The 25,794-nt window shown below is 34.8% G+C and overlaps 1 protein-coding gene across 7 annotated transcripts in view; it reads right to left on the reverse strand.

The window, feature by feature from the left end:
- DLG1 (discs large MAGUK scaffold protein 1) overlaps positions 1-25,794 on the reverse strand; it is a 258,605-nt gene that overhangs the window by 228,459 nt on the left and 4,352 nt on the right. For all 7 annotated transcript variants that reach the window (XM_073895197.1, XM_025876309.2, XM_025876298.2 and 4 more), the window contains exon 4: positions 13,829-13,995. In XM_073895197.1, coding sequence (XP_073751298.1) covers positions 13,829-13,995 — 167 coding nt within the window. The remainder of the gene's footprint in view (positions 1-13,828; positions 13,996-25,794) is intronic.

Here is a 25,794-nt window from a genome sequence, read left to right on the forward strand (position 1 = left end):
AGGAGTCGATCCCATTTACAATTGCACCCAAAACCATAAGATACCTAGGAATAAATCTAACTAAAGAGGCAAAGGATCTGTACTCAGAAAACTATAGAATACTCATGAAAGAAACTGAGGAAGAGACAACATGGAAAAATGTTCCATGCTCATGGATTGTAAGAATACTGTGAAAATGTCTATGCTCCCTAGAGCAATCTACACATCTAATGCAATCTCTATCAAAATACCATCAACTTTTTTCAAAGAAATGGAACAAATAAACCTAAAATTTGTATGGAACCAGAGAAGACCCCAAATAGAGGAATGTTGAAAAAGAAAAGCAAAGCTGGTGGCATCACAATTCCAGACTTCAAGTTATTACAAAGCTCTAATCATCAAGACAGTATGGTACTGGCACAAAAACAGAAACACAGATCAATGAAACAGAAGAGAGAGCCCAGAAATGGGCCCGCAACTCCATGGTCAACTAATCTTCGACAAAGCAGGAGAGAATGCCCAATGGAAAAAAGAAGGTCTCTTCAACAAATGGTGTTGGGAAAATTGGGCAGCCACATGTAGAAGAATGAAACTGGACCATTTCCTTAGACAACACACAAAAACAGACTCAAAATGGATGAAAGACCTAAATATGAGACAGGAATCCATCAAAAACCTTGAGAACACAGGCAGCAACCTCTTCGACCTCAGCCACAGCAACTTCTTCCTAGAAACATCACCAAAGGCAAGGGAAGCAAGGGCAAAAATGAACTACTGGGACTTGATCAAGATAAAAAGCTTTTGCATAGCAAAGGAAACACTCAACAAAACCAAAAGACAACCGACAGAATGGGAGAAGATATTTACAAATGACGTTATCAGATAAAGGGATAGTATCCAAAATCTATAAAGAACTTAAACTCAACACCCAAAGAACAACTAATCCAATCAAGAAATGGGCAGAAGACATGAACAGACATTTCTGCAAAGAAGACATCCAAATGGCCAACAGACACATGAAAAAGTGCTCAACATCACTCGGCAACAAGGAAATCCAAATCAAAACCTCAATGAGATACCACGTCACACCAGTCACAATGGCTAAAATTAACAAGTCAGGAAACGACAGATGTTGGTGAGGATGCGGAGTAAAGGGAACCCTCCTACAGTCTTGATGGGAATGCAAGCTGGTGCAGGCACTCTGGAAAACAGTATGGAGGTTCCTCAAAAAGTTGAAAATTGAGCTACCCTATGACCCAGCAACTGTACTACTGGGTATTTACCCTAAAGATACAAATGTAGTGATCGGAAGGGGCACCTGCACCGCAATATTTATAGCAGCAATGTCCACAATAGCCAAACTATGGAAAGAACCTAGATGTCCATCAACAGATGAATAGATAAAGATGTGGTGTATACACACACACACACACACACACACACACACACACACACACACACACACACTGGAATATTATGCAGCCATCAAAGAACACAAAATCTTGCCATTTGCAACGACATGGATGGAACTAGAGGATACTATGCTAAGCGAAATAATTCAATCAGAGAAAGACAAATATCTTATGATCTCACTGATATGAGGAATTTGAGAAACAAGACAGAGGATCATAGGGGAAGGGAGGGAAAAATGAAACGACAAAACCAGAGAGGGAGACAAACCATAAGAGACTCTTACTCTCAGGATACAAACTGAGGGTTGCTAGAGTGGAGGGGGATGGGAGGGATGGGGTGGCTGGGTGATGGTGATGGACACTGGGGAGGGTAAGTACTATGGTGAGCTCTGTGAATTGTGTAAGACTGATGAATCAGAGACCTGTACCCCTGAAACAAATAATACATTATGTTAATAAAAAATAAATAAATAAAAGCTGAAATGGCACAAAATAAAATAAAAAAGTAGAAAAAAAGAAATAGGCCAAATGCCTATCAAAAAAGACAAATACCTAGAGGAATACCACACAGCAATCAATAAGAATGTAACAAATGTGGATAGATATGTAAAGGTAGCTAAAGCATTATTAAGATATGCTGAAACACAAAGCTGCAAAAGCACAAGCTAAAAAGTGTATTAGTATAATATGATTATTTTAAAAATTAAATACTAGATATATGGAAAGAAAAACATGGCAGAATATATTATACACCAAACCATTTTTAGCAGCCACTGCTGCACGGAGGATTTCATTTTCTTATGTCAAATATTCTTTAACAAACTTCCTTGTTATTTTTCTATCTCTATTCTAATTAGTTCTTTCTTTCCTTATTTTATTAACTTTATTATGACATTTTCATTTGTCTAGGTAACAAGTCCAATTACCAATAAAGTTATTAAATAAAGATAGAAACACCTGCCTTGAAGCCTGAACTTCTGAGTTCTAATCTCTTTTTCTGTATGGTAATAATGTTAAGTTTCGGCTGAATGTGAATCAACATCCCTGAATGGCAGTTTGCTGAATTCTAAAGTGAGTATTAGCTCCAAATACTAAAGACCAAACCCTGGCTTGTCTCATATACCTTAGGAGACTATACAAGAATCCATGCTACTATGCCAGCTCAAATTATTATCATGTCTGTGAATGTGCCCTTTTAAAGTTATGCAATTTGAAAATAAGGTTATTATTATTATCCATTCTTATGGAATACATGAGGGTTTTTTAAAGAAAGGAAGAAAAATATATTAGTTTTAAAATATTAATACTATAATGTGTTTAGAGCAGTAGTATTTCTCAAATTTTATTTCACCAGTTCTGGGACAAAAGGCTACATCTGGAAGACTGTCACCTGCCCCTATATTCTCTTACCTCTCAAAGATAATGCCTCAAAGAAAAGGCAATCTCTGGAACAGAGAAACAGAAGCCATTATTGCTGGCTGATTCTAGTTCTGAGGCAGTGAAAGCTCAAAATGAACTTGGGAAAACTGCCAGAAAGCAAGGACATGCTCAAAAACTCATGCAGTCAGATCAAAAGGACACAGATCCCTTCAAGGGATTCCCCAAATGTGGAGTAATTTGAGTATCCTCTAAAACACAGAATAAATAAAAATCTCTCAGTTACTAAATTAATGATAATTTTTTAAAAGGAGAGAGCAACAGGGCAGTTGGTGAGGTGTCTGGATTTGGCTCAGGTCATGATTTCAGGATCCTGGGACTGGGCTGCGTTGGGCTCCGTGCTCAGAGGGCAGTCTGCTTCTCCCTCTCCCTCTGCCCCTCCCTCCACTCGTGTGCTCTCTCAAATAAATAAAATCTTAAAAAAAAGGGGGGGGGGCGCCTGGGTGGCTCAGTCGTTAAGCATCTGCCTTCAGCTCAGGTCATGATCCCGGGGTTCTGGGATCGAGCCCCACATCAGGCTCCCTCCTCAGTGGGAGGCCTGCTTCTTCCTCTCCCACTCCCCCTGCTTGTGTTCCCTCTCTCGCTGTGTCTCTCTCTCTGTCAAATAAATAAAATCTTTAAAAAAAAAAAAAAGAGCAAAAAAGGGAAAAACTTATTAGCCAATTTTGAAAGGGAATATTGCACAAACTTTATATATTAGCATTAAAAGAAAATACAAGCTTCACCCTGCCCATCTTTTTTTCTTTCCTTTTTAAATGACATTAACTTTGAAGAGACCACATCAGCTGTCTTATAGAATACCACATATTCTGTATTTGTTTAATTTGTCTCCTTATGCTAAGTCATTCCACAAAGTCCTGTATTTCTGGTAACAGGAAGTTAGATGTAAAGGGTGATTAGACTCATTTTTGATAGGCAAACTTCATAACGATATACTGAATTTCACACTGTATCACACCAGGAAGCACACAATATTCCACTGTATAGGTATGTTTTTTCTTTGTGGTTTTTAAGTATCTGTAGGTAGGCACTTCAGCAACTTGTATTGAGTGAAGTTTTACCTGATTACTCATTAATGATCCTTCCCTGAATCACTTATTTCATTAGGTTTCAAAATATTGATTCCCCACCCCAATTTTATCATCTCATTTGTATTTATTAGCTGGTATTATTCTGTGAAAGAATACTTTTCCCCGGAAAAGGAAAAAAGAACCTTTGTTTCCTTCTACAAGGGCAGGGTAAAAAGTTTATATATCTGGGGACAATAGTAAAAATGAATTGGAAAGAAAATATTAATTTTGTTAGTAGTGATAACAGTACTAGGGTTGTTTACACAGGAGAATGTTTACCTTTTTTTTAAATTTATTTATTTGAGAAAAAGGCTGAAAGAGAGAGCACGAGGAGGGGAAGAGACAGAGGAAAATGCAGACTCCCCGCTAAGTAAGGAGCCCCATATGGGGCTTGATCCTGGGACTCCGGGATCATGACCTGAGCCAAAGGCAGACACTCAACTGACTGAGCCACCCAGGAGCCCCTACATTAGACTACTCTTACTCATAGGAAATGTATACTGAAGTTTTCATGGTTTAAGTGCTTGATGTCTGCAACTGATTTTCACATAGTTGACCAAAAATACACATACACAGAAAAAGCAAATATGACAAAATGTTAGCAATTGTTGACTTTATGGGTATTTGGAGGTTTGCTGTACTACATGGATGTTGTACTATTCCCTTCATTTTACTGGACTTGGAAGATTTTTATGATAAAGTTAGAAAAAAATATAATCACCTTTAGCCTATTATGTAATTACGGTACGGAAAGGAACACAATTCTCACTTCATTTGAACAGATACTACATGCAAGTACTACATATATTTTAGTAAATATGACAGTCTCTAGCCTCAAGGACTGATAGTCTAGTAGAGACCAAAATAACACAAAATACTACACATTTCACAGCATTTAATTACAGTAGGGATGAATACTATCAAGCAAAGGCAGAAAGTGCTATAATAGAGGCTCGGATAACCTGAGAGGTAAAGAAAGGTTTCTATCAAGAAGTGACCTCACAGTCATCCTTAATTCTCTTGTAGTAATCTCCATCTTACTCTCACAACCCATTTCCAATCTGTCCCAAATCTTTGTGTTCTACATTTAAAATATCCGTAATTCAGCCACTTAGCACCCTCATTATCACCACTCTGGTTCACGCCTACATGCATCCTTAACTGGATCACTGAAACAGACTCCTAACAGGTCTCCTGCTTTTACTCTTACCACAGACTATTTTCAACAAAACAGCCTAAGTGATCCTTTTAAAGATTAGGTTAAATAATGTCACTCCTCCACTCCAAAACCCTGAAGAAGCTTTACATGATCTGCCTCTGCCTTATCCTTTGTCCTCATCTCCCACCACTCTTTCCCTTACTCACTATGCTCTAGCCATACTGGCCATCTTGCTATTTCTCATACATTCCGGTCTTATGCCTTACAGTCTTTGCACTGATTACTTCCCCAAAGTAGCTGCATCAACTTCCAACTCCCTGTACAAATATCACGCTATCAGGCCTATCATGAATACCCTATTAAAAATTGCCAAGTATACTGCAATGTACTTTGTAAATTGCAAAGGAATCTGACATTACTGATACCCTCACTCTGCTCTCCTTTTTTTCCCTCCCATATCACTTATCACCTTCTAACATAATAGATAATTGATTATTGTTTATTACCTGCATTGCCACTAGAATGTATGCTCCATGAGGACAGGAATCTTTGCATTTATTCAAGCACCTTGTTCAACGCGCGATACATAATCGGGGCTCAATATCTGTTGAAGAACTGACATTTAAAATAAAATGCTAAAAGTAAGCAGGAGCTGGCAAGAAAGAACTTCCTATGCAGAGGAATTATTATGTGGTGACCCTGAACTAAGAGGAACCAGGGGCAAAAGAATGAGTTTTATTTTATTTAATTTTTTTTAAAGATTTTATTTATTTATTTGACAGAGAGACACAGTGAGAGAGGGAACACAAGCAGGGAGAGTGGGAGAGGGAAAGCAGGCTTCCTGCTGAGCAGGGAGCCCAATGCCGGGCTCGATCCTAGGACCCTGGAATCATGACCTGAGCCGAAGGCAGACGCTTAACGACTGAGCCACCCAGGTGTCCCAAGAATAAAAGAGTTTTAAAAGATGAGTGGAAAAACAGGCAGTGGTCAAATAATTTAGGATTTCTGAGTCTCATTAGGGATGTCCCACCTCGTTCAGAGAGGAATAGAAGCCAATGAAGGGTAATGAAACAATTTGCATTTTATAAAAATAATCTTGGAGGCAAAGTGATCATAAACTCAAAAGGTGCAAGTGTGAATGCAGATAGGCCAATTAAAGGGACCATTACAATAATCTAGGCAAAAATAGAGGGTGGTTTATACTACAGTGCCAAGAATAGAGATGCACTGAAATGCTGATTCATGTGAAGTTTTGCAAACTGCAGTATGCATTACAGATATAAATGTAAAAAGCAAAATAAAAAGTTTTTGACAAATAATAAAGTAGGGTAACTTTATGACTTTGAAGCTGAAAAACATTCCAGTAGGCACAAAGAGCAATAACCATATAATATATTAGATTTAAGAAATACTGAAAAGATATCATTAGTAAAAGCATGCCTCAAAGTGGGAGAAAATGTACATTATACATATGTATTATACATATATCCAACAAAGGAATCGTATCCAGATAGAGATCTCCTACAAATCAATAAGATAAAAGACAATCCAGGAAAAAACTAAGAAACTTAAATAGACACTTCACAAAAGATAGCAAAATGAACAATAAACATATGAAAAGGTATTACTATTAATCTTGTTAATGACAGGGAAAATGCAATACAATATGAAGTACCACTACACACCTACTGAAATAGTTTATATTATTAATAAAAAGACTGACAATTAACAAGTGTTGGTAAATTTGTAAAGCAACTGAAACTTACACATACTGGTGGTTAATTATAAAATCAGGCATAACCATTTTGCAAAACTGTTGTCATTATGTTCCAAAACTAAACATATGCATTTCATCTTCACAACTGGGTATACAAACAACAGAAATGCATACACGGGTGCACCAAAAACTACACACACAGTTCTGCTATAACATTTTGAAAAAACAAATTTGTTCCAATGCAATTGATGTGTTAGGGAACAATACTAGCTAACACAAATTTCATGTTTGCTTATGTCCAATCTTGTCCATGAGGAACACTTGGTGAGAGCAGAAAATTGCACCCAGATGAAACAAACCATATAGAAATACACAAAAAACACAAATTTCAGACCTTAGCTTATTGAATGTTAGGATTCATACTCACCCACACCTGTTGTGTTAACAATTCTATATCCAATTTCAGATAAATTCCTGGGCCACCACTGCACAATAACTCACAAGCTGCAACCCTGACACACACTCCCATAAGAAACAAGATTTTTTTTTTCAAAGTAAAATGCTGTATTTATTGTAGTACTTCTGTACTCCTTAACCATTTAACATATATGAAACTGTGCTGCCATTTTTATTAAGATGTATCTTTTTTTATGTCACTCACCAAGTTTTGAGCTTTGAGTCTCTAACTCCATTTTCTACATAAGCCCTGTAGTTTTTATTGCACAATTTTGCACTGTGTAGTGATTTTTAAGAATGTGTATGTTGTGCTATGGCAGAACAGACTATAAAAGAATGTTCAAAGCAGCACTAACCTGAAACTGAAAACAAGACAAACAGCCATCAATATACTACAGTATATTTATCTGTCATTCAATGGACTATTATACAGCACAGAGAACAAAAAAACTTCTACTTGTGGATGAAATTCTCAAATTTAAGAAAAAAGAAGCTAGACATAGTACATACTGCCTGATTCTGTTAAATACAGTTTTAGGAGAGGCAAAACTCATCTATGGTGTTAGAAATCAGGATGGTTCTTTGAGGAATAGGATACAGGTAGTGACTAGGAAAGGTACAAGGAAGATTTTGGGGGTACAGGTATATTTCATTTTTAAAATGAGATATAATGTACATACCAGAAAACTCACCAAATTTTAAAACATACAACAACCATCATCACTATCTAATTCCAGAACCCATTAGCAGTCATTCCATTTTCTTTTTCTTGACCTGGTATATTCACAATGTAATTCATCAAGCTATATACATTTATGATTTGTGCATTTTATGTATATATACTACTCAGTACTTCAATAATTCAAGTCAATGTTTAGAGGACTTTAGATTAAACCTGGTGGACTAAATATATGCTTTTAACTCTGCTATCTCCTAAAATTCTACTTAAATTAAAGCAGATGGATTATTTTAAAGCACTAAATCGTAAGTCAAAGAGAAGGGAAAAGAATTTATCTTCCCTACCCAGTCAGATAATTTCCCTCCCCTGAAGATGAACTCAGAAGCGCTGAAACATGGAGCTTGGAGATAGCAGGGATAACTGAAAATGAGTACATTACTGAAAGCAGACTAAGTGTGTATTCTTCTAAACATACCTAACAATACTTTTTTTTTCTTTTTATAGTCATACTATACCTCCTGATATGTAATCATTTAATAACAAATAGAGGATATACAACCTGTACTTTTATGCCTGCTATTTTATATTGCATTAAGTGGCTGTACCATAATGTGTTTATCCAATTTTTTTTTATAAAAATTTTTAAAGTAATCTCTACACCCAGTGTGGGGCCTGAACTCATGACCTCAAGATCAAGAGCTGGATGCTCTACTAACTGAGCCAGCCAGGCACCCCATCCAGTTTCTTACTGATAATCATTTAGATTGCCTCCTTGTTGATTTTTATTAATATTACAAATAACACTGCAATGAACATGCATATATATATATAACTAAATATATATTAATTTTTTTGTGATTAGATCTCTAACATATGCTAGATCAAAGCATATGAATATATACTGTTGTCTTTCAGAAAGGTTGCACCACTGTACCTCCTACCAACAGTATGAGTTTCTGTTTCCTCATATTTAATTAATCTTTGACAATCAAATTAGTTAAAAATACTCCCATTATCAATTTGATATGCATGCTTTTAAAGTGAGGTTGAGCATCTCTTCAAAGGCTTATTTGGTCCATTGGTATTTCTTTTTCTCTAAACTGCCTACTCACATCCTTTGGTCACTTTTCTATAGCATGTTGATGTTTTTCTTACTGATCTGTACAGAGGTTTTTTGAATTGAGAAGGGGGGAAATTAGTCCTTTTTCATAAATGTAACAAATTTCCCCCCCAGGATATCATTTCTCAATGTTTAATGTATCTTTTCAAGATACAGAAGTTCTACAATCAAACTTCAAACAATCAAACTCTGTGATGTTCACAAGAAATTCCACAAAGTCAGCATTTTTTTTTTTTAAGTGGCACCATACACAGGGCTTGAACTCATGACCGTGACATTGAGACCTGAGCTGAGATCAAGAGTTGGACACTTAACTACTGAGCTACCCAGGTGCCCCCAAACTAAGCATTCTCAACCTTTTCTTTTAATTTTTCTGGATTTTGTTTGTTGTCATGCTTAGAAAAGCTTTTCCTATCCAAAAATCATCCAAAAAATCATGACCGTGACATTGAGACCTGAGCTGAGATCAAGAGTCGGACACTTAATTACTGAGCTACCCAGATGCCCCCAAACTAAGCATTCTCAACCTTTTCTTTTAATTTTTCTGGATTTTGTTTGTTGTCATGCTTAGAAAAGCTTTTCCTATCCAAAAATCATTAAAATCACAAAAAAAAGCCTTTGACTCTTTGGTCTGCTTGCAATGTATTATCAAAAATAGAACTGCCATAGACTGAATGTTTGTGTCCCCCCAAAATTCACATGTTGAAATGCTAAACTCCAATGTGATGGTATTAGGAGGTGGGGGCCTTTGGAAGGTGATTAGGCCATGAGGGAGGAGGCTTTGTGAATGGAATTAGTGCCCTTATAAAAGAGACCCTGGTGAGCTCCCTCACCCCTTCCTCAATGTGAGAACACTGACAAAAGGGCCAACTATGAACCAGGAAATGGGCTTTCATTAGACAGCAAATCTACCTGTGACTTGATCTTGGACTGCCCAGGTTCCATAACTGTGAGAAATAAATTTGTGTTGTTTATAGGCTACCCAATCTGTGATACTGTTACAGCAGCCCAAAAGGACTAAAACAGGATACTGCATCCTTTTCTGTTGGAATTTCTCATTAAATCAGGCAATTTCTCCTACTCTTTCATCTTGCTTCTTTTTGAATATTCTTCCTTACCATCTCTAAAATTCACTCTTATTTTAGGATAGATTTGTTTCCATAAAAATGACATGTGCTCATTATTTTTATAAAGTAACAGAGAAAGAGGTACTAAAAAGAAAAAAGTCCCCATCACCTAGAAACAATCACTAATATTATGCAAACATTATTCTAAACAACGTACTAGGTAGGTACATGTTCAAAGTAGAAGACAGACATACCAAACACAAAAAAGTTCTAAGAAAATGGGATACTATCATGTCACTGTAAAAATAAATGGCATTAATTTTCATTTTACTACATCAGAAAAAATAAAGTCACAAGGGCACAAATTAACTGACAAATGAGGATCTGGCAAGTTATATCAGTTACCAACTATAACAACAACAACAACAAAAAGGACAAGAAAGAAAAGGGAACAAATGTTTTACAAGACAAAGATTTTCACTTTGAGTAAGAGAAGCATGCCCCTGGAAATTGCTCAATCTCAAATACTTTTTTGCAAAAAAACCCTCTTTATAATAACCCAATAAAAGCAAACATGAAGTAAAAGAGACAGTAAGATTGTGTTGCATGCAACTTTGTCACAAAAACATTACCTTACTATCTATCTATTTATTTTAAGGAGGGGGATAGAGAGAGAGAAGGAGGGAAAGGACAAGAGGCAGAGGAAGAGAGAATCTTAAGCAGGCTCCACACCCAGTGCAGAGTCCAACTAGGGGCTGGATTTCATAACCCTGAGATCATGACCTGAACTGAAATCAAGAGTCAGACCCTTAACCAAGTGAGCCACCCAGGCGCCTGCATTACCTTACTTTTTTATCCAAGAATTAGTGCACAGGTGCAATAATAACCTAAATTTTGTATGAGATAAAATATTTTCATGATTTGCATATTATTTTTAAGTTATAGTCAAATAAAAACTTCCTCTGCATTTGTTTTAATTTGGGTCAGTGGATTCTCTTCAACTACAAAACTGTTTTTTTTTAAAGATTCTATTTATTTATTTGACAGAGAGAAAGACAGCAAGAGAGGGAATATAAGCAGGGGGAGTGGGAGAGGGAGAAGCAGGCTTCCTGCCGAGCAGGGAGCCCGAGGTGGGGTTTCATCCCAGGACCCTGGGATAATGACCTGAGCTGAAGGCAGATGCTTAATGACTGAGCCACCCAGGCACCCCTACAAAACTATTAAACAAGGTGAATTAAATGATTTAAGTCTCTTTTCAGTCCTAAACATTATGCCTCCAAGAATCTAAAGTGATCAAGTCAAGGTCACTTAGCACAGTTTTCTGTCCAAATTAAGCATAAATAAATGGGGAACAGGGGAATATACTTGCCTTCTCTTACAGTACTCTCAAAAAAAAAAAAACAAAACAGAAATGAAATCTCTAAACATTCCAGGGTTTTTTTTTAAGTCCTTATGACTGTCATCCATCAGTGTGTTTCAAAACTACTTACATTTTCAGACTAGCATCTATCAGGGTATTCTGTCCTCTCTGCAAAGCAGTACTTTTTAACTGAACTTAGCTTGCACTCAAATTTGACATACACAGATCTTCCCCTTTTTAAAGAAATCTAGGACTTGATGGACACATCTCCATGATCCCTTTACTAAGTCCATCCATGAATGGGTATAAACTTCAAGCATACTAGAACATTTTCTATTTGCCAAGCCCTCAGCAACATTTTAATCATATTTCCTTCTCAACCATTTTCCTAACTAATAATACCTGCCATTTATGGTCTGAAAATTCTTATTCTCCTATTCTCCTGTTAACATGTCCATAATACACCCTTTAGGAGATTCAGAAACCAGCAGTGCAGAGAGTATTTCTAAGTACCAGTGCCTCATTTTATAAAAGCTGAAATTTTCCAATACTATTCTTTTTTTTCCTTAAGATTTTATTTTTAAGTAATCTCTATACCCAACGTGGGGCTCCAACTCACAACCCTGAGATCAAGAGTTGCACATTCCACTGACTGAGCCAGTCAGGCACCCCTGAAATTTTCCAATACCACTTTTGATGGAATTCAATGCATTGTTCATCTTTCTGACTGAAATCTATATGGAAATTAACTTCCAGCTTGCAGTATTATCCACTTATTTACCTTAATGAACATTTACTTTTACTGGTTACATTGAGCCAGCCATTAACTGAACAATCTCCTATAAAAATAGGCAAACCAACTATAAGAACTCTATGCTTTATATTCATAGTTGAACATAATAAATCAGACAATAGAAAAAAATAGTAATTAATTAAATAAGAAACTCAATTCTCTTAAAATTTAACATGTTTCCTCAAATGCAAAATTTTTAACCTAGGACAATAAATGTGAAATAAAAATTGTATTACCGGTTAACATTTAAAAAATCTATTTGGGGGCGCCTGGGTGGCTCAGTCGTTAAGCATCTGCCTTCGGCTAAGGTCATGATCCCAGGGTCCTGGGATCGAGCCCCACATCGGGCTCCCTGCTCAATGAGAAGCCTGCTTCTCCCTCTCCCACTCCCCCTGCTTGTGTTCCCTCTCTCGCTATGTCTCTCTCTGTCAAATAAATAAATAAAATCTTTAAAAAAAAAAAATCTATTTGGAATCGATCATAAGTGCAAATGATATATCAACAAAAGGGAATGAAAACTTAATGATTCAAGAGTGATTAAAAAAGTAAAAATAAAAAAATAAAGACACAAAGCCAATACAACACTAGAATCTCTCTCTAATCAAAGAAAAACATGTAAGTGCAGACCAGGATTGCTAAAGGGAACTGGGTGTTAAGAGGTCTGAAATCCAAGGGTAGACTTGCCCAAATTAGCTAAATAAGCTGGGTCAAGTCATTCATTTTCTTTTGGATCTCAGTTTCCAAATCCTTAAAATGAAAAAGAGGGATCAGATGTGCTCCCTGCTCTAAAATTTTACAGTTCTATGTGACATAACATAAAAAAGAAAACTTAGAAACTGTCTACTTCATTACCAAAGGGTTGTCTGGTTGCTGCCCATCACTACTTTTCCCTGATTTATTACTCATCAAATAGAGGCTGATTCAATATTCCAGGCACTTCTCTAGTACAAACTAGAAGGGACTAGAATCAAATTCAGTCAGACAACCACATTCAAATGACTAGTGTTTCTCAAATAGAAGCCTCATTACAAAATGCTTCATATATCTCTGTTCTAACTCCACCAGCAACGGTCTGTCACAACAAAAAAAAGAACATTACTAAAATAGTTTTTAACACTTAAAGGATTACAGTTTTAACTACAGAAAAATGCAGAAACCGATGCTAGCCTTAAGATTTACTCATCAGTCTTTAATGAGTTTTATTAATGCAATCTTCCAAGTCAAATAAACAGAGAATCTTTGGGGTAAATGTGGCAACTAATCTGCCCAGGATGACAAAACTATATTCTATTTCTCAAAAAAAAAAAAAAAAAAGAGCAAAACCACCTTTTCAAAATACGATTTCATTGAGGTCTCTCACGCAAAGTATTTTTTTAATAGTCTAAAGCAAGTATTTCACACCTCAAACCAATTACAACATGTTAAGAAAGGGGCACCAGAGATTCTGAGCTTTTCTCTTCAAAAATATTTGTAATCCAATGATATTTCCAGATAATATCCATTTTAATAAAGTAAAAAAATTTAGCAGCCCCAATAAATTGATTACTGAAAAATAGCTTCAGGAAAAATTTTATCTTACCTCCACACTAGGGCTAAGGCTGCTTGGCAGTGTTTCTGAAGTCACAGTAGTACTTGGAAGGCTGGAAATTTCCCAAGTATTCACAGGCTGTATTGGTTCAGACTGCTTTGAACGATCTATACATTTTGGATTATCCAGTAAGGTCACTTCATAAAATTCTTGAATATCTAGAGGTGAAGAAAAGAAAAAACAAAATCAGAAGTATTTAGATTTTCTAATTAAACTATGCATTGCTAAAACAATATAACTCAAAAGCAAAATTTTAGTCTTGATTAGTAAAATAAGCCCAATCTTATAATGTACTTAAACAGTGAATATTTTCTCATTTTATTATGTTGCAATCACATGAGAACTTGCAGGGCATAGTGTAAAAGTCATAGGCTTTTTACTCTTCAAAGTCAGTGCTGAGTTTAAATCTCTATTCCATCACAAATTAGCTGCCTGTTTAGGCAAGTTACTTAACCTCTGATAACTTGCCTCTTTTATCATGTGTAATTGTTACAAGGACTGAGTATAATACATATAAAGTGCACAATGGCACATAATAGGCTCCTAACCAACAGCAGCTAATATCACTACTATGAGTTTTGAAGACATGAGTCATTACTGATATTTTATCTTTATACCACCAATATCTCAATATAAACTCCTTACATAGTTTTAACTGTCCTTCTAACCAAAGTAAAGCAAACAAAAAAGTTAAATAGTAAATTAAATATTGTACATTATTTTAGAAACAATCAACTAAACATGACAAAACTCTTAAAAAAATCCATAAATTTACTTAAAGTAGCACAGGATAATTTAAAAGATCAAGTTACTTTGCTATCAGCTGGAATTATATAAACTTAGCATATTAACACTGATTGATTCTTCATGCCATTCAGAAAGCTCTGAATGATAGTTATATAATGCTTAAGTTCACCACTATTAGTTCTTTATTCACCTAGTGGTATATTTTGAGCTGCTTTTTTAAAGGGGAGAAATTATTATTTTAACAGCAAAGGTGCGGCATTATCCTGTACAGAATCATGCACAATTGCAAGTAACATTTAGACAGAGTAACTTTTACTCATTTCTATGATGAAAAGATTAATATTTCCTTTAAAAAACAATGTCAGAAGACAGCAGAGACAACATAACACCCTTTTAATAACCAGTAGAATTGTAGAACTTTCTAAGAGCTCATAAAAACTAAGATCAGCACAGTGAAGACAGTATCAAGGTGTTAAGAATATTACTAGAGAAAATTGTATGTGAAAGTATTTTATAAACCATGAGTTACTATATAAAACTTTTCACATAACCATCATGAAAATATAATAAATTCAGAGCATCAGCTACAAAGTGTTCTTACCAAAAATTGCTTAACCTGACCCTAAATCAAGCCTTCAGAACAGCTTGTAGTTCACAGGAAATACAGAAGCTAGAGAAACAAGTTAAATGACACCAAAAAAGCAAGGGAAAAAACCATATCCAGAAGGGGACATTCCACAAGACAACGGGCCAGTTTCTTTAGCAAGTCAATGTCATGAAAAGTAAGAGAAATTATTTGAAAGGATTTTTTTTAAATAAAGGAAATGAAAAAGAGCAATCAACTGCAATATTTGAGGCTTGACTGGTGGGGAGGGGCAGGGGAATATAAAAGATATTGTGATAATTAGAGAAATTTAAATATGGACTATTTTCTGAAAATACTATAGATTTTTTTTATAGAAGATATACATGAGAATATGTATACATTTCTGTGGTAGGACATATATTCCTATATATGTAAGAAACATATTTTTTATATGTAGAGAATACTTATTTATAGATCTATAGAGAGGGAGAGATATCTTCTACAAGAAAATAAAGATGTCAGAGCTCCTAGTGTAATTATGCCCCCCAAAAGCACTAAATGAGTCTTGAGTAATTGGATGATTACCAATCTCAAGGTAAATAGCCCACATCACTACATAAAAACTTCATTATATTTTCCATTAAGTCAAGTTTGAAATCTTAACCTTCTGTGACCTTTTATTCCACACTTAACAGAAATAGTGCTGTATTACCCTTCAATAACATCTCTAACAAATATCTAGGTCAGTGCTGTCCAAAAGAACTTTCTACAATGATGAAAATGTTCTATAGCTGCACTCTCCAATATGGTAGCCACTAGCTACATACGGCTATTAAGCACTTAAAATGTGACTAGTGTAAATGAGGAACTGATTTTATAATTTTATTTATGTTTAATTACTTTAAATAGCCACAAACAGCTAGCAGTTATCATATAGGACAACAGAGATCTAAACTAGTATAATTTGGAGTAACATTTTACTATCTAGGACGATCAAGGAATAAAGTGCTCCCTATGTAAATTTTCCAAAAGTTCACTCACATCCTGCTACTGTCAACTGAAATGCCTCCTCTCTTAAAAAAGTCCTTTCTAATTTGTTGTATCTGAGCTCTTATGGACTGGAGAATATGCATATTATTTTAACTATATCAGGCTTAAGACAAAATAAGCTGAGTAAACACCCATTAGAATGGCTATTATCAACAAAACAGAAAATAACAGGTATTAATGAGTATGTAGAGAAATTAAACCCTGTCCATCACTGATAGGAATAGAAAATGATGCAGCCATTGTGGAAAACAGTACAGGGGCATCTCAAAATATTAAAACATAGAATCACCTTTTGATCCAGCATTAGATTCTGGGTATATGCCCAAAAGAAGTGAAAGCAGGGACTCAAAACAGATATTTGTACATCAATGATCACAGCAGCATTATTCACAGTATCCAAAAGGTGAAAACAACCCAAACATTCATCCACAGATGAATAGTTAAAAACCAAAATGCAGTATATACCAACAATGTAATATTACTCAACTTTTAAAAGGAATAAAATTCTGATATATTCTACAAAATGGATGGGTGGATTTTGAAGACATTATGCTAAGTGGAATAAGCCAGACACAAAAAAACAAGTATTGTATAATTCCACTTATATGAGGTACCTAGAATAGTCAAATTCATAAAAACAGAAAGAACAGTTGTTACTGGGGTAAGGAAAGAATGGGGTAAGGAGGGACTGGGGTAAGGAGGAAATGGAGTTATTTTTTAATGGGTACAGAGTTTCAGTTTGGGATGATGAAAAGGTCAGGAGATAGAGTGAGTGGTGATGGTCACAAAATAATGTGAATGTACTTAATGCCCCTGAACTGTACACTTAAAAAATGGTAAATTTTGTTACATATATTCTATCACAATAAAAAAAAAAAGCTGAGTATAAGAATCTAAGGGAGCTTAAATGAGTAAAGTGCACAGAATTTAATACATAGGTATTATAGTATCTATTTTAGCTATTTAGATATGTTTCTTACTGAGGTCAGGCTAACTGTCATTGCCAAACTGTTACGATTATCTATCCCCAACTTAAAAAGAGATTTGTTACCACCCTTGGCTAACTAAAACCATATGCAAAAGTACTGAAATAGTTACCACATGTATAGCATGGTGCCATTTCTGATATGACAATCTGTCACAGTTATTATCACTCTTCTTTAAAATATACAAATTTACACATCCACACCTTTAATTTTGACCCATATCCCATCTTGATCCACCACACTTCTTCATCTTTACAGTATCTCAAGACTATAAAGATGAGCAACATAATAACACTTCTTCAGAGATTATTTCTCCATCACAATTTTAGTTGTATCAGTAAAGATTTTTCAAAGGTGCACCTAATCAAAAAGGGCACTCTGGAAAAACTGGACCCAGACTGAGCTTTTATGACTCCAAAGTACTTATATTTTATATTTCCCATGCTATCAGCAATCACTGTTCTTTATAATCTACATTTTATATGTCAGAAGATAATTATATCACTGATCATAACTATAAAGATTTAACAAAGAAAAAAGTTAGATTATTACTGGGACAAGAGAAGTATTTCTACAACAACATTCTAAGATTCAAAACATTGCTTTCTACTTTTTCTTTAGGTTTTTCTAAACTGGGGAGTATAATATTGAGTTCCATAAGCTAACTAGCTAAAGTACAACAGAAGTTACTACTATAAACAGAAGTCAAATATAAGACAAAAACAAATTCTGGTATAATCCCAATCTCTCCTAGTTCTTGAAAATCTGTTTAAAATGCTGGTCTGAAATTCCAAGTTATTCTCAAAAGACCAACTTCATGAAAATAAAGAATTAAACTAATGAGTTTACTCTGAACACTTAAGACATTCAATCAATGAATAATAATGGAGTGAATACATTTTGGAAGAGGAATAAAAGAACTAAAAAATGAGATGTGATATAACAATGTCTTTGAGAGATGGAGAAAATTGAGGAAAAAATATATTAACACTGAAAAACCAAGTAACACCATTTAAAAACAGTTAAAAAGGTAGATTTCTATAAAAATTTGATGGCTATATTTTAAGGTGCTACAGAACCTTACACACACATTTATTTTAAATTTCTATTACTTACACATGTATTACAATTTTTTTTAAGATTTTATTTATTTGACAGAGAGAGAGACACAGTGAGAGAGGGAAAACAAGCTGGGGGAGTGTGAGAGGGAGAAGCAGGCTTCCCGCTGATCAGGGAGCCCGATGCAGAACTGGATCCCAGGACTCTGGGATCATGACCTGAGGCAAAGGCAGACATTTAACGACTGAGCCACCCAGGAGCCCCTATGTATTACAATTTTTGAAAATTAAATTAACCAGCTCTTTGATAGACAATGAAAAATTCTTTTTCAATTCTGGTTTACATAAGTCATTTTTTATGTTTCCGTGCCAATTATATCCAACATCAATAATAAGGGCTACTCATAACTGTACCAAAATATATAGACCATGAAAAAATGTAACTACAGCAAAATAATATTTCAATATAGAAATAGGCAAATTTAGTATCACATGTGGGACGCCTGGGTGGCTTAGTCTGCCTAGGGCTCAGGTCATGATCCCAGGATACTGGGATGGAGAACCACACTGGGCTCCTTGCTCAGCAGGGAGCCTGCTTCTCCCTCTGCCTGCCCCTCCCCCTGCTGGTGCCCTCTCTCTCTCTCTCTCTGACAAATAAATAAATCTTTAAAAAAATGACATAGTCCTTCAATAAACCTATGTAAACATTTCACTTGAGTCAACTCTAATCTTAAATCTTTAAATGAAAATGTACAGGAAAATGTACAGAAAGTGGGATAATACAGAAGTAGTCAAAATGACTGCCACTTAAAACAAGAATAATTCCATACTCATCTGAAAATCCATATAGCTCACCCAGATATACAACACATATAATTAAAATGATTACATTTTTATTTACTAACCTGAAAAAACTTATTTCCTTTTTAAAATAATGATACACTAAAGCAAGCAAGAACACGAGAAAATGCAGGAATACTAAAACACGTATTAGAGAAAACTACCCTTTAGTTGATTCACAATTGGAAACATTAATTTTGTTGAGCCTACTGGATCAGTCTTCACACTGTCTATGCCTATTTACCATTTATAGTTTGGCAAGTGCTTTTTCTGTTTTGAACTAAACTGGGTTCCCACAAGAACAGTTCCTGAACAAAGATCTAAATTATAAAAGCTACAATACTTACAATATATAAAATCAGAAATACAGAAACAATGGAACAAGAGAAATTTTCTATAGAATTGAAAATTCTAAATTAAACTTGGACACACAATTAGTCCAATGGAACAGAGAAGACTCATTCCTACTAGCAAAAAATATGTATTTTGGGGAAATCTCAAGATCACATATTTCAGACCTCTCCAAATTTAAATAAAACTTTAAGTAAAACATTTTCATTTTATGTGTGTTATTTTCTTGCAGAATTCAAAGTTTGCAAACACTAGGAGTAAAGGAAGTACAGAATTCCAGAAATACTCTTGAAGGAGGTTGAGGAAAGTTTTCTAGCTTTTAGTTACCACTTTTATCATCCTAAACAGTAAAACTCACAAACATTTCTTGAACTAAAGAAATAAGGATCAGAGTAGGAAGTCTAAATAGTGAAGAATCTGTAATAATTTAACACAGTATAGACAACATCTCTAATCTATGAGAAAACAACCTTATTTCATGGGGAAAACATTAAGAGAAGACCTTAACAGAACAATTTTATACTTCTAAAAAAAGGGGGGGGGGGAAGAAAAGTGGTGGGAGGGGCAAATGACACGAACAAATAATTCACAAAAGAAATTTAAATGACATAAGAAAATTCTTACATAGTTGAAAATTCTTATATCGGTTGTTTAATCAAATAAATATGTAAGAAAACATCAAAATGTCTAAAAGTACATTCCACACATCAGAATAGAAAATATTAAAAAGGATGATACCTATACTGTTTAAGGTATAGTGAATTAGTCATTATTCCACATACTGCCTAAAATGTTAAATTGAATATAACCTTTCTGAGGGTAATTTAACAAACTACATCAAAAACCTTTTAAAATGCAAATCCCCTTTTACCAAGCAATTCATTTCTAGGAATTTATCCAAAGGATATAATAAACAATGTAGAACAAAGAGGCATATACAAATGCAATGTTGTTTAAAATTCAGAAAAATTATGTACCTAAGTGCTCCTAGAAAATCATTAATAAAACTACACATCTATAAAATGTAAATACAGTCATTTAAGATGGTACAAATCTACTGATATGGAAAGATATCCAATGATAAATTTTGAGATAAAAATAGTTAATATGATATGCACACTAGGTACACTTAGGTAAAGTTAACTTCAGCACCTCCCTTCACCAAAAATGGCAATTCTACCTATCAGTCCACCCAATAAGTCAACATCACAGATAAAAAATGAGAAGGGAGAAAACTGTTCCCTCAGGTAGTCTCCGTTTTCATGTGCCTCTAATAATGGGAGCATCTCTATAGACCTCATTGCACTGAGTCTGATTCTAGAATTGTGCTTTTAGTACAAGAGATCACTTAAACACAAGCCAACTACTATGTCTGTTGCCCAACTGAAGAAACAATGATTTCTTTCCACTAGAGAAAAAACAACGATATTGTAGTTAATGAGAGACAGTGTTAAATTCTAGACGGATCTTCAAGGGTAATTTTAATTTGATACAATTTTTCACTTTACACACTGATTTTAAGTATCAATTCCTCTGTAGGAAACAATTCTATTATGTTTCACTTGTGTAGGGGGTTTGTTTTACAAAAGGAAAGTGTGTATAAATACATAAATAATAACATTCTAGAAGAATATTCATTCTATGGAAGAAGTAGGTTACCTTTGGTGTGAGAATTTTCTTGATTATAATTATTTTATATAAAGTACATTTAACTGATCTTAAATTCTTTACATGGAACATGCATTATTTTTTATAATAAATTCTGTTTTGGAGTTAGAAAGAAGGCAACTGGAAAGCTGAAAATATAACCCAGCCATTTCGGAGGGAAAAAAATTTTATCAGTTAATTGACTAAAAGCAAGTACAATGTTTTCATAAACTAAAATATACAATAGTCAAGTCTACTCAAAAATAGATACTCTGCTTTCTTCTAAACTTATGTACATTTAAAAAGCCATTTTGATCCCCAAAAAGGGTATCATATATAATTTTAAAATATGTATTATAATGTGCGTTTTGCACCCTAGAAACAAGAAAAATGTCAAGCCAATGTCCAAAAATACGTTATTTCCACATTTGATATACTATTTGACTAACAGTTATAGGGTATTTTCACACACATACTTCTTAAAACAAGGTATCAACAGAAACCAGACCTTCTCAGAGAGACGGCTGATTCCAAGGCTGGGGCAAGATATGTACAAGATGAACCTGAATATCTTGTTATGCCAAAAAGTGAGAAAGTACACAAAGTGATAGGGCATGTCATAAGGACAGAAGAGCAAGCTGGAGAGAGTTCTGACCAGATGAATCTGAAACAATCTGAGCACTGAAATCATTAAAGTTAGTAATAAATTATCAACGATTAAAAGAAAAACGATACAGACACATACCTAGATAAATGGGGAAGGAGAGCTCTTACGATAAAATGCCAGGTACTAATTGGAGAACATAAAAATCTGCTATTTTTTACAAAACTGTCATTTTTCAATTGTCATTTTCAACATAGTAATGTTTATGACAGTATATGGATCATTCTATTGGCTAACTGGTCATCAATGGATGCTAAGGCTGGGGGAAATTTTGCTAAAGAGCAGGGCATGCGCAAGGCATTAAACTGTCTCCCCCACATATTGCTTACAAGATGCAAGAAAAAAATACTAACTATAGAGTAGAGAAATCAAGCACCTTAACTGGGTGATCAAAATTAACAATGACGATAAAGGTCAGAAGACATCTTGTACTTCTGAATGTACAGAACCCTAGAGATACATAACCTGAATCTAATCACAAGTAAAAATCAGACAAACCTAAAATTAGAAACATTATATTAAAAAATAAGAGCAATGGGGAACTGTATCCTTCAAAAATGTCAATGTCATAAAAGACCAAAAAGGGCTGTGGAAATGTGCCCAGACTACAGAGACATGACAAATAAATGAAATACCTGGTCTTAGACTGGACAGTGTACTGAAAAAAATAATTAGAAAAGAAAAAATTTAGTAGGAAATATTTGACCCTCCACAGATGAAATAAACTAGAAGAATTATTTACAGATGCTTTTACAGCTCTGTTGATTACAAGGTTCCAAAGAGAATTCAACCAGATTCAACATAAGCAAAGCACTACTTCAGAGCAGAGCAGTAGTAAGCAAAACTATTAGCAAATAAGTAACGATCCAGGCTCAATCAAAACCACTAACTGAAAAGTTACTAAAATTTTCCTCCAATTCTATAAAGTTTTAGCCAACAGAATGATCCATATACTGTCATAAACGTTTTCTTTTCTAAAACCTAGCCTGCAAAATCACACACACAAAGTTAGCAACAAACTAAAATATGACTGGAACCAATAAACAACAACAACAAAAATCTAAGAAATTTTGACATTTTACTATTACAGCCAGAAGTTTGCAAACTTTGATTACTAAATAAATACACTTTTCAAAATGTATAAATTCCATAATTACAAGCATCATTCCACCATAAATATTCTCCTTCAAAGTAAAAATTTAAAAAAAATACCACTGATCCTACAGATCAACATCTATGTTAAACACACTTGTTGGGCGCCTGGGTGGCTCAGTTGGTTAAGCGACTGCCTTCGGCTCAGGTCATGATCCTGGAGTTCTGGGATCGAGTCCCGCATCGGGCTCCCGGCTCAGAGGGGAGTCTGCTTCTCCCTCTGACCCTCCCTCCTCTCATGTGCTCTCTCTCTCTTTCATTCTCTCTCTCAAATAAATAGATAAAAAATCTAAAAAATAGAAAACCACACTTGTTAGTGTTCTTTACCACATTAAAATATTCAACTTATGATAAAGAACATAAATCCTAATAACTAAACATGAGGAGAAGCTCTGGATTCAGATTAGTTGAGTTCAATTTCTGGCTCCACAATTTAATATCTGAGGGTCTTGGCACAAGACATGTAATCTCTCAGTGCCACAGTTTTCTAATCTATAAAATGGTATAGGTGAATATACACGTCATAGGATTATGATGACTAAATGAGACACTTGTATTACACACAAAAAGTGCTTTTGAAATACACTTTTTACATAACTTGAAAAAGTCAAAATCTCACATCCATTAGGATGGCTATTATCAAAAAAACTGAAAATAACAAGTGTTGGCAAAAGTATGGAGAAACTGGGACCTTTGTGCACTGTTGGTGGGACTATAAAATGATGCAACTGCTATGGGAGGCAGTATAGCAGTTCCTCAAAAAATTAAAAATATAGGGGTGCCTGGGTGCCTTCGGCTCGGGTCATGACCCAGGGTTCTGGGATTGAGCCCCACGTCAGGCTCTCTGTTCAGCGGGAAGCCTGCTTCTCCCTCTCCCACTGCTTGTGTTCCTCTCTCGCTGTCTCTATCTGTCAAATAAATAAATAAAATCTTTAAAAAAAAATGTGTGTGTGTATATACATATATAATGTGTGTGTGTATACACACACACACACACACACACACACACACACACCCATATGATCCTGCAATCTCGCTTTTGGGTATCCCAAAAATTGAAAGAAGAGTTTCAGAGAGATATCTGCACACCCATGTTCAAAGCAGCACTATTCACAATAGCCAAGAGATGAAAATACAGGGCGCCTGGGTGGCTCAGTCTTTAAGCATCTGCCTTCAGCTCAAGTCAGGATCCCAGGGTCCTGGGGTCGAGCCCCGCATCGGACTCCCTGCTCAGTGAGAAGCCTGCTTCTCCCTCTCCCACTCGCCCTGCTTGTGTTCCCTCTTTCGCTGTCTCTGTCAAATAAATAAAATCTTTAAAAAAAAAAAAAGGTGAAAATACCCCAAATGTCCATCAATGGATGAATGGATAAACAAAATGTGGTGTATATATACAGTAAAATAAATTTAGTCTTAAACAGGAAATTCTATCACATGCTACAACATGGAGGAACTTTGAGAACATTAAGTGAAATAAGTTAGTCACAAAAAGACAAGTACTGTATGATTTCCCTTATATGAGCTATTTACAGCAGTCAAAATCATAGAGACAGAAAGTACAATGGTGGTTACCAGCTGTTGGGGGCAGAAGGAAAAGGGGAGTATTGTTTACTGGGTAGAGTTTTGGTTTTGCAAGAGGAATAAGTTCTGAACTGTTTTTGCAACAATGTGAATATATTTAACTCTATCAAACTACATTTAAAAGTGGTTAAGATGATAAATGTCATTTTCTTTTTACAATTAAAAAAAAAAGGAATCATACTTCTGAAACCCAGTATCTACAAATTTAAATGTCCTTTACCATGTTCACAAGGCCTAGCGAAATTTAGTTAATAGAGTAGCAACAAATGAATGGAGCCAAAAATCTCAGAAGTGGATAGTGTTATTACATAATCCATCTTCATTTTGAAAAATTTCAGAACTAAAAAACTGCATTAAAGTAAGCTTGCTATTTATTGCAGACAAAGTATGCAATTCTCATGATTTAACTTACTCAAGTCTCTAAAGTCAGCCTGATCTTAAGCCCAGGTTTTTCTCCTGTGCGCAAGAAAAGCAGATGAATTCTCTGACCCCATAAGTAACTCCAGGGATCTAGACTAGTATGAAATCTTTGAAGACTACTAAGGTTGTCTCAGATTCCAGACAAACCTAAGAATCATAAATGACCTCAAACCAATATGGACCTGAACACCTAGGCTCTGACTTGTAATCAAACCATATCCAGTCTACTTTACTTATAAATTTTCAAATATAAGTACAGAAAATGAGAATATAAAATCAAATATATTAAGTTTTCAAATTCTTCTCATCTAAATCACGGATTAAAATTAGGCAGACTTTATCTTCCATTTATAGAAAAATGATCACCAGATACTTGGGGAATAAATTTTAAAGAAGTCTATATAGCTCATGGATTTTTTTTTTAGATATAACTTTAAATATTCAGCTCTAAAGAAACAACTTATCAGCTGAAACTCAAAATTAATAAAAACTGTTCTACTTTCAATGATTTTTAAATCTTCAAGCCATCCTTCAATGTTACTAGCAAACAACATAGCTAGGACAATGATTGCCATGTTTCACTGAATTGATGATATTGATTCTAAGATGCACCATTATTTCATGTGCCACTAAGAATGTAAAATCACTTCCAACATATATCAGTCATAAAATGTACCCCAAATTCAAAGATATTAAAATATTTAAAAATTGTTATCTCAGAACAGATGTAATGCAATATGTACATGCCTTTTCCTCTGAATAACCCCCAGGTACCAGAAACATGAGCTAATTAACATATTTCAACCACAGAGGGAAGGAGAAAATAAATCAACATTTCTATACCAAAATCCCTGAGCCCCACACAAACTTCTTTTAAA

Source organism: Callorhinus ursinus, unplaced genomic scaffold (genome assembly GCF_003265705.2).
Source record: "Callorhinus ursinus isolate GAN/ISIS: 27379988/994484 unplaced genomic scaffold, GSC_fseal_2.0 scaffold1, whole genome shotgun sequence".
Lineage (NCBI taxonomy): Eukaryota > Metazoa > Chordata > Mammalia > Carnivora > Otariidae > Callorhinus > Callorhinus ursinus.